Here is a 14073-nt window from a genome sequence, read left to right as displayed (position 1 = left end):
CTATAACTATTACATGGATTTACCTAATACCAACACTTACACTCTTAACCTTTATAATACTATACTGCTAACAAAGGGATTTTTGGAAAAAAATAAATTTAAGCAGATAAATACATATTTTATTTCCCAGCAAGTACAGCACTAGTGACCCAATACAATATGTTTTCAATTCACTGGAATATACCTTTATTTTTAAAGTAGAAAGCAGTAAAAACAAAAACAAAAACTGGGTTGGCTTTTACATATATCAACTTCTCCTATGGATCAACATTGTTGAAATGCTTCCAAAGCAAGAAGTACCCATAATGACTTACCTCCTATAGCCAGTGTGTTGGCAGACTGCCAGCCAAACAATCTGCTAGGATCAAAGGGCAATAATGACTGTAAAAGGGAAAAAGTTAAATCAGAGTTAAAAGTTAATTGATTCTAACAGCCACTTGGAGCTCAACCCATAAGCAGCACACTTCAACCAACTACACAATATCCCTAAAAACTGGTTCAGACTCTGCAGATCCCAAAGTAAAACTACAATTAACATCGGGAAATCGTGCTTTCAAGGCTTGCAACTCCCAGTCCCCATTAATACTCCTGTAGATATCCAATAAATAGGAAACTTTTACTTGCAAGCACTTATAGAAATGGGAAGATTTAACTAGAAGTGATATCAACGTAAGATGGCCAAAATGAAACTCTTTGACACCTAAATTAAATTTTTGCATGCAAAATTAGAAAAAGCCACCTCTAAAATTAAACTAAATGAATGGAAAACTCATCTTGCCTGGAAATTAGAAGCGTCTGGGAGGAGCAGAGATAAATTCTCTCCTCTACAGGAAGTTAGTAAGAACTTGTGGAGCCTGTCTCTGAACTAAGGCAGGCTCCTGAAGCTGCTCAATGCCAATGCCCTATTTTTCCCTCTTCTCCAACTGCCCTGCTGTGCCCTTTACTTCCCTGTCTGGACTTAACTCTCCTTGCCTCCTCCCTCTTTCTCTTCTTACCTCCTCCACCTCAGCTCCCTAAGCAGCTCTCCACTGACCTAGAGGACACTCAGAAAACCAGAAAAGTCTCAGGCAGAGGAAAACCAGTGATTGTACAGAATGAAGGAATCTACCTAAAGATTTCCATGACTTTCTCCAAAACCCTGAAGGGTTCACAAAGGAATTTAACTGTTAGAACATGTCATCCTGACTATACTGACCTATTTCAATCAATGTATCTACTGATTTGTGGAGCAAAGCAACAGAATTACTAAATAAAATCTTCGGGGAAACTCCTGTTTATTGCAGAAAGCCAGATCACCTTAAGAAGGGTTATAGGAAACTGAAATGGGATTCAGAAAGAGAAAAGAAGCAAGCATAGGGTTGCTCCAAGGACTATGAAAGGGTGTTTCCCCTTCTTACTAATTGTTTAGAAGAAATTGAAAAAAATAAATTACTAAGACCCTTGTAGATACTGGGGCTACTTTATCTGTTCTTAACCACACCCAAGGAGATTGCCTTTTTCCTCTGAGTAAAGCTTCTGTGCAAATGGTTAGGGGTATCTAATCAACCAATGCCTGTTTTGATATCAGAACCTGGTCCCTGTCAGCTACCTAATAGAACAAGATTTTCTTGAAATCAGTGACACCCACATAACTATTTTCCAGAAGGGTGAAATATATATAGAACTAAATGAATTTGATATTGAACCAATTGGGAAAATGATTATTTTAAAGGAATATCCACAAGAGGAAACTAATCTTGAGGCTGACTGAATGTTTGCTAACCATCTTTTCTTCATTAGTAACTTCCATGAGAGCCTCAGGAATGCCTTAACAGGGACCCTGCCTTCCCTCCTAGGGGCAGTGGCCCTTTCACCTAGGCCTCTTAAAGGGGGACGGGAGGGGAGAGTTAATTGATTCTAAAGTAAGTAAACAAAATGATATGAAAGGACTTCACAGGCAGTCTGCTTCCCTTCTCCAGGGCAACTAAACTAAAAATCTTATCTTTCTGGACATAAATTCTTTGAACATAGCTAAACACAAAAAAGAATGTATGAGACACTTTTCTATTTTAATAAAAATAAAACTGGCTGTGTTCCTTTTAAAGACTCTCTTCACTTCAAATTATGTGTGCAAAGTGCACTCTCTTTTGGTAGAAGCAGCATTAATTATAATGTAAAATGGACTTTAGAAATGTTTTTGGAATCAAAAGGCAAGAGGACTAAGAGACTAGAAAATATTACCACGTAAACATGACAAGGTAAGCTAAGGCAGATCAGGAAAGGAAAAGAATAAGACAATCAGATCAAGGGTTAAAGAAATGTATGTGCCCAGCCAGCGTGGCTCAGTGGTTGAGCGTTAACCCAGGAGGTCACAGTTGGATTCCCGGTCAGGGCACATGGCCGGGTTGCGAGCTCGATCCCCAGTGGGAGGTGTATGCAGAAGGCAGCTGATCAATGATTCTCTCTCATCACTGATGTTTCTATCTGTCTCTCCCTTCCTCTCTGAAATCAGTAAAAATATATTTTAAAAAATGTATGTGATGATCAAATCATGAACAACAAAGAAAAAAGCAGACTAAGGTCAAGTCAGACAGAAAAGTTTTGAGAGCAGGGAGCAGTGGCTGTTTGAAATCTGTCTAGGCCAAAGGTTTAGCAAAGACTATAAACACATGGTGGGAGGGATACAGGAGAAAACAGAACTATTAAGTCAAGATTTAGATGTCTAAGGAAAGAGCAGCTTTGATTTTAAATCAAGGGGAAATTTGTGGTCTCTACATTAACTGTTCTCCATTTGAAAGGCCCAGAGTGGTTTCTGTTTTCCTGGTTGAATCCTATCTGATACTCCTAAATACCAGCCACCTAAATAAATACTGTACCTGAATAAGGTGGTAGAGTGTAATATCTGGTGGTAGGACACTAGGGGCAGTGTACTGTGGGAAGAGAGCAGTTTTTAGCTTGGGATAAGGAGTTAATGCCATCTTCAGTAGCTGGGGATCTACTTTTTTCAAACAGTTCTCATTTTCTTCATCCTGAACAACCTAAATAAAAAGACAGATAACATGGTATACAGTAATGTTCTTTTCTTCTCCAAATTTGTTCTTTTTTCACAAGAACATGTGAAACAAGATTAGCTTGAGAGAATACATGGTGGTGAAAATAACATTGGTCAGTGGTTGAGCATGGACCTATGAACCAAGAGGTTGCTGGTTTGATTCCCGATCAGGGCACATACCCACCCGGAGGGCGTGCAAGAGGCAGCTGATCAATGTTTCCCTGTTATTAATATTTCTATCTCTTTTTCCCTCTCCCTTTCTCTCTCTCTATAAATCAATAATACATATATACTAGAGGCCCGGTGCATGAAATTCATGCACGGAGGGGGGTTGTCCCTCAGCCCAGCCTGTACCCTCGCCAATATGGGACATCCCTCTCACAATCTAGGACTGCTGGCTCCCAACTGCTTGCCTGCCTGCCTTCCTGATTGCCCCTAACCGCTTCTGCCTACCAGCCTGATCACCCCCTAACCACTCCGCTGCCAGCCTGTTTGCCCCCAACTTCCCTCCTCTGCCGGCCTGGTCACCCCTAACTGCCCTCTCCTACAGGGTTGATCACCTCCAACTGCTCTCCCTTGCAGGCTTGGTCCCTCTCAACTGCCCTCTCCTGCTGGCCTTCTTGTGGTGGCCATCTTGTGTCCACATGGGGGCAGGATCTTTGACCACATGGGGGCAGCGATATTGTGTGTTGCAGTGATGATCAATCTGCATATTACTCTTTTATTAGATAGGATAGAGGCCTGGTACAGGGGTGGGGGTCAGCTGGTTTGCCCTGAAGGGCGTCCTGGATCAGGTGGGGGTTCCCTTGGGGCGTGGGGCGGCCTGAGCGAGGGGCCTGTGGTGGTTTGCAGGCCGGCCATGCCCCCTGGCAACCCAAGTGGAGGCCCTGGTATCTGGAATTTATTTTCCTTCTACAATTGAAACTTTGTAGCCTGGAGCGGAGCCAAGCCTGGGCTCCCTCGAAGGCCGAGGCCGGCAGCCATTTGTGTTGGGGTTATAATTGAAACTTCGTTGCCTTAAGCGGGTGGGCCTGGCCAGGGTGTGCGGAAAGCTTTGCTTCCCCTGTTGCTGGCGGCAACCCTGGCGTGCTCTCTCAAGCTCCATTCTGCCGCCATTTGTTTGAATTTGTTTACCTTCTATAATTGAAACTTTGTAGCTTGAGTGGAGGCTTAGGCCTGGCCAGGGCAGCCGGAAAGCTTGGCTTCCTCTGTTACCTAGGAAACCTTGCTCTCTGTGGCTGTAGCCATCTTGGTTTGGGTTAATTTGCATACTTGCTCTGATTGGCTGGTGGGTGTGGCTTGTGGGCGTGGTTTGTAGGTGTGTCGGAGGTATGGTCAATTTGCATATTTGTCTATTATTAGATAGGATATTATAATACATTTTAAAAAGGAGTCAGAAAACAATAGATCTTGTTCTGGTTCTAAGACAAACTACCATGTGATCTTGGGCTAGATATTTAACATTACGCTTTAGATTCTTCACCTACAAAATTAGGAATTTCAGCTAGATCAGTGGTTTTCAAACTGTGTGGAAAAGTTTTTTGAAAAGACTGCTACTATATTATTTAAAATATGTAAATGTTAAATATTGAATTATATATTAAATAGTAAATATTTTAAAAGAAAAATAACTACTAGACTAGATGACTCTTGTTCAGCTCTCATGTTACTCTATGGCTAATTTTGAAAGGTGATTAAGAACAGAGAAATAAATAACCATATAAGTTAAGGTATATTGCAACAATCTAAAAGAGAAATCTTTGAAGATTAAATGTTTAAAAGCATTCTTATGTTCCCTCTAACTAGGCACACTATAACTTTCAAAAATGCAGAGATGGACAAATTTCTATTGGGTCCCTCAAAAGAGTTTACATAGCTAAAAATTATGACTTCCCTTTTACCTCTCTAAGAGAGCAAATAGTACAAAATAATTCCCAAGTCACAGATCTAAAGTATATACTTACTCCCAGAAACAATCAGATCCTAATTCAATTCTGAAAATGAACCCAGAACATTAGAAAACAAAGGGGAAAAATAATCTCTCTACAACATATTAGTTGCCTTTCAATTTAAGAGGATATCATATAAAATTTCAAAACTCAACCTTGTTTTATATTCTTTTAATCTAATAAAATACTTATGAGTGGTTTTATATATATACACTGAATGGCCAGATTATGATCTCTGAACGCATAATAATCTGGCCACTCAGTGTGTGTGTGTGTGTGTGTGTGTGTGTGTGTATTAGAGGCCCGGTGCATGAATTCGTGCATGGGTGGGGTCTGGCCAGGGGGAGGGGACATGGGCGGTTGGCCGGTCTGCCTGCTGGTCGAACTCCTGGTCGAGGGGACAATTTGCATATTAGCCTTTTATTATATAGGATGTACACTGAGTGGCCAGATTAGTATGCATTCAGAGATCATAATAATCTGACCACTCAATATATATATATATATATATATATATATATATATATACACACACACACACACACACACATATATATGTGTGTGTGTGTATATATATATATATATATATATATATATATATATATATATATATTGCATGGAATGTCTCTGTATTAAAATAAAATACTGCTATTGTGGACATCATCCAATAGGGTGACCAGTGTCCCTTTTCTTTTTTTTTTCTTCTTTTTTTAATTTATGTCTCCTTTTTCCCCAATTGACGCTCCCCCCCAGTCATTCCCACCCCAGGCAAGCCCCCACCACCCTAGTTTCTGTGTTCATAGGTTATGCTAATATGCATGCATACAAGTCCTTTGGTTGCTCTCTAACCCCCCCTCCCCTACCATCTGTCTCTGGATCTATTCTCGAGAGCTTGTTTGGAGGTTCTAGCAGGGGAGCGCAGCTACTCGTATACCCTTAATCGAAGACCGGTCCTCTCCTCTGGGGGGAAGGTCGTCCTCTTCAACCAGGTGTGCAGCTTCAGGAAGGACGCAAATGGATCGGTGAGGGAGGAGGGGGACACCTGCCTAGCCAGCCAGATCAGCCGAATCAACCCTGGCGATCAATGGGGTGACAGATGTCGCAGCCAGATCGCACTCACATCCTGGATCTATTCTTGTTCATCAAATTTTGTTAATCCTTATATCCCATATATGAGTGAAATCATGTGATATTTATCTTTCTCTGACTGGCTTATTTTGCTTAGCATAATGCTCTCCAGTTCCATCCATGCTGTTGCAAATGGTGAAAGTTCCTTCTTTTTTATAGCGGCATAGTATTCCATTGTGTAGATGTATCACAGTTTTTTAATATGAGTGGTTATATTTTAATACAACTGATTTCTAGAAAATCCATAGATATTTCTGCTAAATTTAAAATCAGTCCTATTTCACCATAATAGGTAGAGGTACTGTCCATACCTGGCTGACACCACCAGGAGCATACATTGTGGTAGCAAGGGCCAGGAGAGTATGTCCTTCCAACAGCATACTGCTTACACTGGCCTGGTTGCTGGGAATCAGTATTTGAGCATTTGCAAGGCTAGCCTGGAAGATCAGTTTAGGATCTGGAAAATAAAAGAGTATGTTTTTCTCCTTAATGTAAATTAAGAATTATATAATTCTGAGAAAGAAAATTAATTTTACTAGTAACTCTCTCAAGAGGAAGAAGGACTTTCTAAATTTAAAAGCAATAGGAACGCGCCTCTGGGTCCGGGTGAAGCCGGATCCCGGGTCTGGGTGAGGCCGTGTGCCCCTGGATCCGGGTGAGGCTGGGTCCCGGGCCCGGGTGAGGCCACGCGCCCCCTGGGTCTGGGTGAGGCCACGTGCCCCTGAGTCCGGGTGAAGCCGTGCCCCTGGGTCCGGCCGAGACCAAACCAGAGGGAGTCGGACCTCCGTTACCACCATTTGTCCACCATCCAGAGCTGAGGGGTCAGTGCTGACATGTACACATAAGGAACTGGTGGACATTGAAATTGGGTCTCAAAAGAACTGTTGGTCCAGAAAGAAACTCACTACAGACTGATTCATTTGCCTGTCAGCATAATTATTATTGCTCGTCTCACATTCAGTTCTTATAAGTATATCTCTAGTGACACATGATCTCGCTCATCTAGGGGAAATGATGAACAACATGGACTGATGAACAAGAACAGAACCAGAAACAAGGAGGCATCGATCGGACTATCGGGCTCAGAGGGAGGATAGGGGAGGGTGGGGGGAGGGGGAGAGATCAACCAAAGGACTTGTGAGCATGCATATGAGCCTATCCAATGGTTAAGTTCAACAGGGTGTTGGGGCATCCGTGGGGAGGGGTGTGGGATGGGAATGGGGGGATGAGGACAAATATGTGACACCTTAATCAATAAAGAAATTTTAAAAAAAATAAAAATAAATAAATAAATAAATAAGCCGAAACCGGTTTGGCTCAGTGGATAGAGCGTCGGTCTGCGGACTGAGGGGTCCCAGGTTCGATTCCGGTCAAGGGCATGTACATTGGTTGCGGGCACATCCCCGGTGGGGGGTGTGCAGGAGGCAGCTGGTCGATGTTTCTCTCTCATCGATGTTTCCGGCTCTCTGTCCCTCTCCTTTCCTCTCTGTAAAAAATCAATAAAATATATTTTTTTAAAAAAAAATAAAATAAATAAAAGTCCTGGAGAGGGTGAGAAGGTTGAAGTACAAAATATTATGGTCATGCCCTAGTTGGTTTGGCTCAATGGATAGAGCGTCGGTCTGGGGACTGAAGGGTCCCAGGTTAGATTCTGGCCAAGGGCACATGCCTGGGCTGCGGGCTCGATCCCCAGTTGGGGGCTTGCAGGAGGCAGCCAATCAATGGTTCTCTCTCATCATTGATGTTTTTATCTTTCCCTCTCCCTTCCTCTCTAAAATCAATAAAATATATTTAAAAAATAAATAAATAAAAAATAATAAATAAATAAAAGCAATAGGAGAGGAACAAAGATGACGACATAGGTAAATATCTGAACTTGCTGCCTCACACAACCACTTCAAAACTGCAACTCAAATATAAAACAGCAATCATCCAGAACCATGGGAAGGCTAGCTGAGTGGAATTTATACAACTAGAAGGAAAGAGAAAAGCACACTGAGACTGGGAGGAGGTGCAGAGGTGCGGAAGTGTAGTGTGGAGGTATGGAGGTGCGTGCGGAAAAGAGCTGGCAACTGGGTACGCTGTTGTCTTTTTCAATCAGGAGGGACGTACAAGTTCCTAACTGCTCTGAACTCCAGTTCCGGGTGAGACTCTGGGGACCCAGACTCATACAGAGAGAAACTGGACTGTCTGGCATTGGGCGGCACTCGAGGGTGGCTTTCTCTCAGAGGTGTTTGCTGCAATCATTGTTCCTGCACGGTGCCGAGGGACACAGAGACCCGGGGAACTCTTCGGGGCAGGGCTGACAGTCAGCCATTGCTGTTTGCTCCGCCCTGGTGATTCCCTCAGACTCTGGCCCACCCAATTTACAACCCCACCCAAGCTGTGTGCGGAGGCTTTTGCATATGAATGGCCTGGCCTTTTGCAATCTAAAACCGAACCAACTGCAGCTGGGGTAGAGAGCCCCAGAGCCTCCAAAAGAAGGCCAAAGGTTGGACAGTAGCTCGCATTGCTTCACAGCTAGGTCTCATCTGGGCACCTCCAAATCCCAAACAAAGAGGAGGAATCTGCAAATCTCTCTGTAGCTCCTACTGGGTGGCCTCAGGCAGTGGCTGACTTTGCACCTCCTTGGAGATCCAAGAGCCAGTGTACCCAGTGGTCACAGTGAGACCATCCAGATTACAACTCTTCACATCCATAAGAGACACACTCAGGGGGCAGACTCAGTGAGCACCAAAGCCCCACTGAAGCAAGTCTTGCCCCATAAGGGTATCTCCAGCACAGAAGTTCTCCCATCGTAGATACAACTGGTCCTCACAGCCTGGAGGTCAATTCCTCCCAGTGATACCAATAACAATCAAGGCTTAACTACAACAAGACTGTGCACACAGCCCACAAAGGGGTGCACCAAGAGTGTCCACCTCAGGTAATTAGGGATGCTGAGCCAGTGGGCCCTATAGCACACAAAGCCACTCTATCAACACAGGGAAGCAGCCAAAATGCGGAGACAAAGAAACATGTCACAAATGAAAGAAATGGAGGAAAGCAAACTACTGGATATAGAGTTCAAAACCACGATTATAAGGTTTTTCAAGAATTTTCTAGAAACCTCCGAGAAATTTAGTGAGACCCTCAAGGATATGAAAAAGGACCAACTAGAAATTAAGCATACACTGACTGAAATAAAGAATAATATACAGAGATCCAACAGTCGACTAGAAGATCCCAAGAATCAAGTCAAAGATTTGAAATACAAAGAAGCAAAAAACACCCAACCGGAAAAGCAAAAAGCAAAAATAATCCAAAAATATGAAGATAGTCCAGGAAGCACAGAGAACCCCAAACAAGAAGAACCCAAAGAGGACCACACCAAGACACATCATAATTAAAATGCCAAGGGCTAAAGACAAAGAGAGAATCTTAAAAGCAGCAAGAGAAAAACAATTAGTTACCTACAAGGGAATACCCATACAATTGTCAGCTGATTTCTCAACAGAAACTATGCAGGCCAGAAGGAAGTGGCAAGAAATATTCAAAGTGATGAATAGCAAGAACCTACAACCAAGATTACTCTACCCAGCAAAGCTATCATTTAGAATTGAAGGTCAGATAAAGAACTTCACAGATAAGAAAAAGCTAAAGGAGTTCATCACCACCAAACCTGTATTATATGAAATGCTGAAGGGTATTCTTTAAGAAGAGGAAGAAGAAAAAGGTAAAGATGAACATTATGAACAACAAAGTGACAACAAATACATATCTATCAACAAGTGAATCTAAAAATCAAGTGAATAAAAAATCTGACAAACAGAATAAACTGGTGAATATAATAGAATCAGGGGCATAGAAAGGGAGTGGACTGACAATTCTCAGGGGGAAGGGAGAGTGGGGGGTGTGGGACGAGACTGGACAAAAATGAATGGAATACTATAGACTAAAAAGAGCATGGAGACAATAACTAGAACAAAATACATAAAATATATCAAGAGCTACTCATGGACATGTTATCTTCTCAGTAGTTGTCTGTGGCTTCCAATTATTTATTTTTTTACAATGAACATATATTACTTTGTAATCAGCACCAAAAATAACAAACAAAACATAACAAAAGAACACATTATGAAAAAATTCCTCATTTGGAAAGAAACCGGACATTACATAAAAGTTAAAGACTGGCTGTTGACATTCCTTGCCTTTCCCCAGTTTCTGGAATAATACCCTCAGGGCTCATAGGGCAGTCCTGATTATAATCAGAGCAATGTTCTCTGTCAGCAGCTCTGCTACAGAAGACACAAGCCCACACATACTGTGCATATCTTTTCACTCCATCTGGAGTTCCTTCCTGACAGACAGACCACTTCTTCAAGGGAAAAGGGTGCCAATCTGCCAGAGAGCAGGAATTCAGCCTATAATAAACTGGTAGGATGAGAGATAGCCAAAGAGAATAGAGCAGGAGAGTGAGAGGGAAAGGAAACAACTATATACTGTCTGCTCTGCCTGGTTTTTCTTGGCTCGGAAGAGGCTATTATTTTTGGTCTTCCACTTCTTAAACAAAGCTTGAGACTAGATTATGGTCAGATATTTGTCTACAGCCAATGATTTATTTAAAAGAGTTCACAAGTTAAATGCCACAACAGACCGGTTATTTATTCAAAGAAATTTTTGTATTTAATACAGTAACCATACCTGTTAAGTTACTAGAAACTTCTCGACACTGAACTAAAAATTCAAACCAAGGGTGAGTTTCATGTAATTCTTTTTTCCTCAAAAAGAAACAATTTGGAGGACTAAGCCTGTATATAAAACAAAAGAAAACAAACTCTCTTATTAACATGCAAGATAAGACAGATAATTACAACCATGTTTGCTCAGATTATAACTAGCTTTAAAAAAAGAATCTCGGAATTAAAAAGTAAATATAATATACTCCCACTTGTGTTGTGTTTTACATATTCCTTATGATCTGGAAATAGAGGAAAATTTTAGACAGAGATAATAATATTTAAACTGTGTTTACTACCATAATATTACCAGCTTTGTATCAGATTAACAGATACCTTGTACTTTAAAATACTTTGTATCTTATTATCCTATCTGATAAAGAGGGAATATGCTAATTGACCATCACTCCATCACAAAGATGGCTGCACCCACAGCTGAAGCCAAGTTCCCATAAGGAGCCTTAACCAGCAATCAGCAAGGACCTGAGGCTACACCATCCCCCATCCCCCGTAGGTCTTGACAGGGGACCTCAGGCCACATCCCCCAACGGGCAGGGCCATGCCCCCCAACTGGCGGGGCTTCACGGGGGACCTCAAGGCATGCCCCCTGCCCCGATCTGGGCTGGGGGACCTCAGGCCACGCCCCCTGTCCTGGAGCCAGGCCAGGGGACCTGAGGCTATGTCCCCTGCCCGATGGGGCTTGACAAGGGTGGGACTGGCCAGGTCTGGATCTAGCCCAATGGGGGCGGGGGCCAGCCAGGTCTGGGTCTCATGTGATTTTAAGGCCCATGTGGGTGGGCGGGGACTTGACTCTGGGTCCCATGGTGTGCCCCAGACTCTGACAGGAGGATGGTTTCATATACATTTTACTAATTTTCTTTCATCTCTGAGACTTCTATTATAGAGAAAGGGCAAATAGCAATATTAAATTATTTCCTCTAATTAATCCCCTTTTAATGTGCACAAATTTCATGCACCGGGCCACTAGTTTTTACAATAAAAACTCTAACATTTTCAAAGTTAAGAGGTTTTTAAAACCCTTCTCACAACTACAGAGAAGCTGGGACTAAGGAGTTAAGGCTCCGAATAGGTCCTTTGAAAATGTGGCTTTTAAATCATCTCTTGCCAGTAGCTTTGGGAAAACATCTCTGTGTGTAATTAAGCCTCAATGATACGAACCAGAAATATACCCAGTTTGAATTTCTAGCTTTTACTACACAAATTTAAATGTTCTCATTAGCACATTAAAAGTGGGCTCTAGAATCAAATGTAAGTAGAATTAAATCTGACTTTGCCATTTACTAGCCGTGTGCCATAGTAAGACGACTTAATCTCACTTGAAGCTTCAGTTTCCTCATCTGTCAAGAAGTAACCATTCATAGGGTTTTTGTGAAGATTAATAAGATAATCTAAGTGTCAAGAATGTTGTAAGCACTCATATATTAGAGACTACTACTATTATTATTACTGACCAAATAGCAATGAACACTGGCCACAGATATGATTCTGCAGGTTGATCTTAAGTAGGTATATGTTGGTGCATGTCTGTTTATCTATCAATCAATCCACCCACCCATCCCTCCAAATGTAAATTTTAGAGCATACCTAACCTGCAGTGGTTATGAATTCAAAGTTGTTTAACATTTGCCTGGTAATGAATGTATCAAAGAACTCCAAGTTAACCTTTAGTCTCTTCCTCTCTTTTTAACTTTTAAAGCATTTCTTTCACTTCATTCTAATCTCTAGTAATTTAAAAGGTTAACAGAGAGCTTACAGATTTAACATCACCAAAAAAAAAAGTTAAGCATTTAGTTGAATGTAGCATGAAACTAAAAGATGTACCAAGTGCTGCAGTGAGAGGAACTACTTCAAGAAGATTAGGATTCCTCAAGTGAATGCTCAATATTTTGCTCTTGTCACATTCAAGTAGAAGTGGAAGAGGAAACATGAAGACCTGCTCAAGGACAAATCACTCTCAGTACTTACTTGTAACAGTCAAGATAGACATAAAGAAGATACTGCAGACTGTGTTCCAAACAATAAAGAATGAAGTGAGAATGGAAATCCCAACCTTCTTTGGACCTGTAGTTTTGAACAGGGAGGGTATCTTGCATCACACCCCCAATACGGCTCAGTCTTAGGAGGAAGAGTTCAAAGTCTTCTAGTTCAGATATAAGAAAAATCCCATTCCTAAAGGGCAGGTTTAAGAGATGGCAAATTTAAAAAGTTGCTACATTCAGAGCACACCAAACCACTTCCATGAGTTTAAGTCTCAGCTACAGAAGGTCCTCACATAATGTTCTTTCATTTCTCTTAATGCCATTTTGTCATCCTACTAATAAAGAGGGAATATGCAAAATGACCGTCACTCTGCCACAAAGATGGCAGCGACCATAGCCACAAGATGGCGGTGCCCAGTCCTCTCAGCCCCACCGAATCCCCCAGTCCCAGGGGGGCGGCTGCTGAGAGTGCGCAGCATGAATGGCCTGGTGGAATGCTTGCTTCGTCACCATGGCAACAAGGCAAGCGTTCCACGCCCGGCTGCTGAGGGCCTCTGGCCAGGCCAGGTGCAGAACGCTTGCATCATTGCAGGTCAGGCTGAGGGACCCCCGCCCCGTCCCCCATGCATGAATTTCGTGCACCAGGCCTCTAGTAACTTATAATATTGATGAAATGCCAATGTAACTTAATTCTTGTTTTTATGAATTAGTCTGTGGTAAAACTATTTCATTATATGTCGTTTCACTTAAAAGTCACAATATTAAATTATTTCCTCTAATTAATCCCCTTTTAATGTGCACATCAAGGTTGTTTTTTAGACACCCCTTTCAAGTTAAGGGAATTGCATCTATTCTTAGTTTTCTAATGGCTTTTATCATAAATAGATGTTGAATTCTATCAAATACTTTTGTGTATCTATCAGGGTGGTATTTTTCCCCTTTAATCTGTTAATGTAGTAGATCTCATTAGTTCACTATTGTCATAATTCATGTGAAATCATATATATATATATATTAGCTTTTTATTTAATCAATTAACCAAAATAATTAATAAGCATACAAGTTATATGAAACTTACTTTTAGTAAACAAGAAGAAGAGAATTCAGTGCAATGGGAAGAAGAATGACTACAGCCCTAACTGGTTTGGCTCAGTGGATAGAGCGTCGGCCTGTGGACTGAAGGGTCCTGGGTTCGATTCCGGTCAGGGGCATGTACCTTGGTTGCGGGCACATCCCCAGTAGGA

At 41.8% G+C, this 14073-nt stretch overlaps 1 protein-coding gene across 1 annotated transcript in view; it reads right to left on the bottom strand.

Annotated features, from left to right (window-relative positions):
• Window positions 1-14073, bottom strand: part of SPG11 (SPG11 vesicle trafficking associated, spatacsin) — a 104613-nt gene that overhangs the window by 58749 nt on the left and 31791 nt on the right. The window contains exons 16-20 of the mRNA XM_054716281.1: window positions 12816-13019; window positions 10795-10901; window positions 6420-6565; window positions 2856-3017; window positions 315-381 (exon numbers count right to left, since the gene is read on the bottom strand). Of these exons, the coding sequence (XP_054572256.1) occupies window positions 315-381; window positions 2856-3017; window positions 6420-6565; window positions 10795-10901; window positions 12816-13019 (686 nt within the window). The remainder of the gene's footprint in view (window positions 1-314; window positions 382-2855; window positions 3018-6419; window positions 6566-10794; window positions 10902-12815; window positions 13020-14073) is intronic.

This window comes from Eptesicus fuscus, chromosome 5 (genome assembly GCF_027574615.1).
Source record: "Eptesicus fuscus isolate TK198812 chromosome 5, DD_ASM_mEF_20220401, whole genome shotgun sequence".
Taxonomy (NCBI): Eukaryota; Metazoa; Chordata; class Mammalia; order Chiroptera; family Vespertilionidae; genus Eptesicus; species Eptesicus fuscus.
Note: the sequence above shows the minus strand (reverse complement) of the source record. Positions and strands in the feature narration are given on the sequence as shown.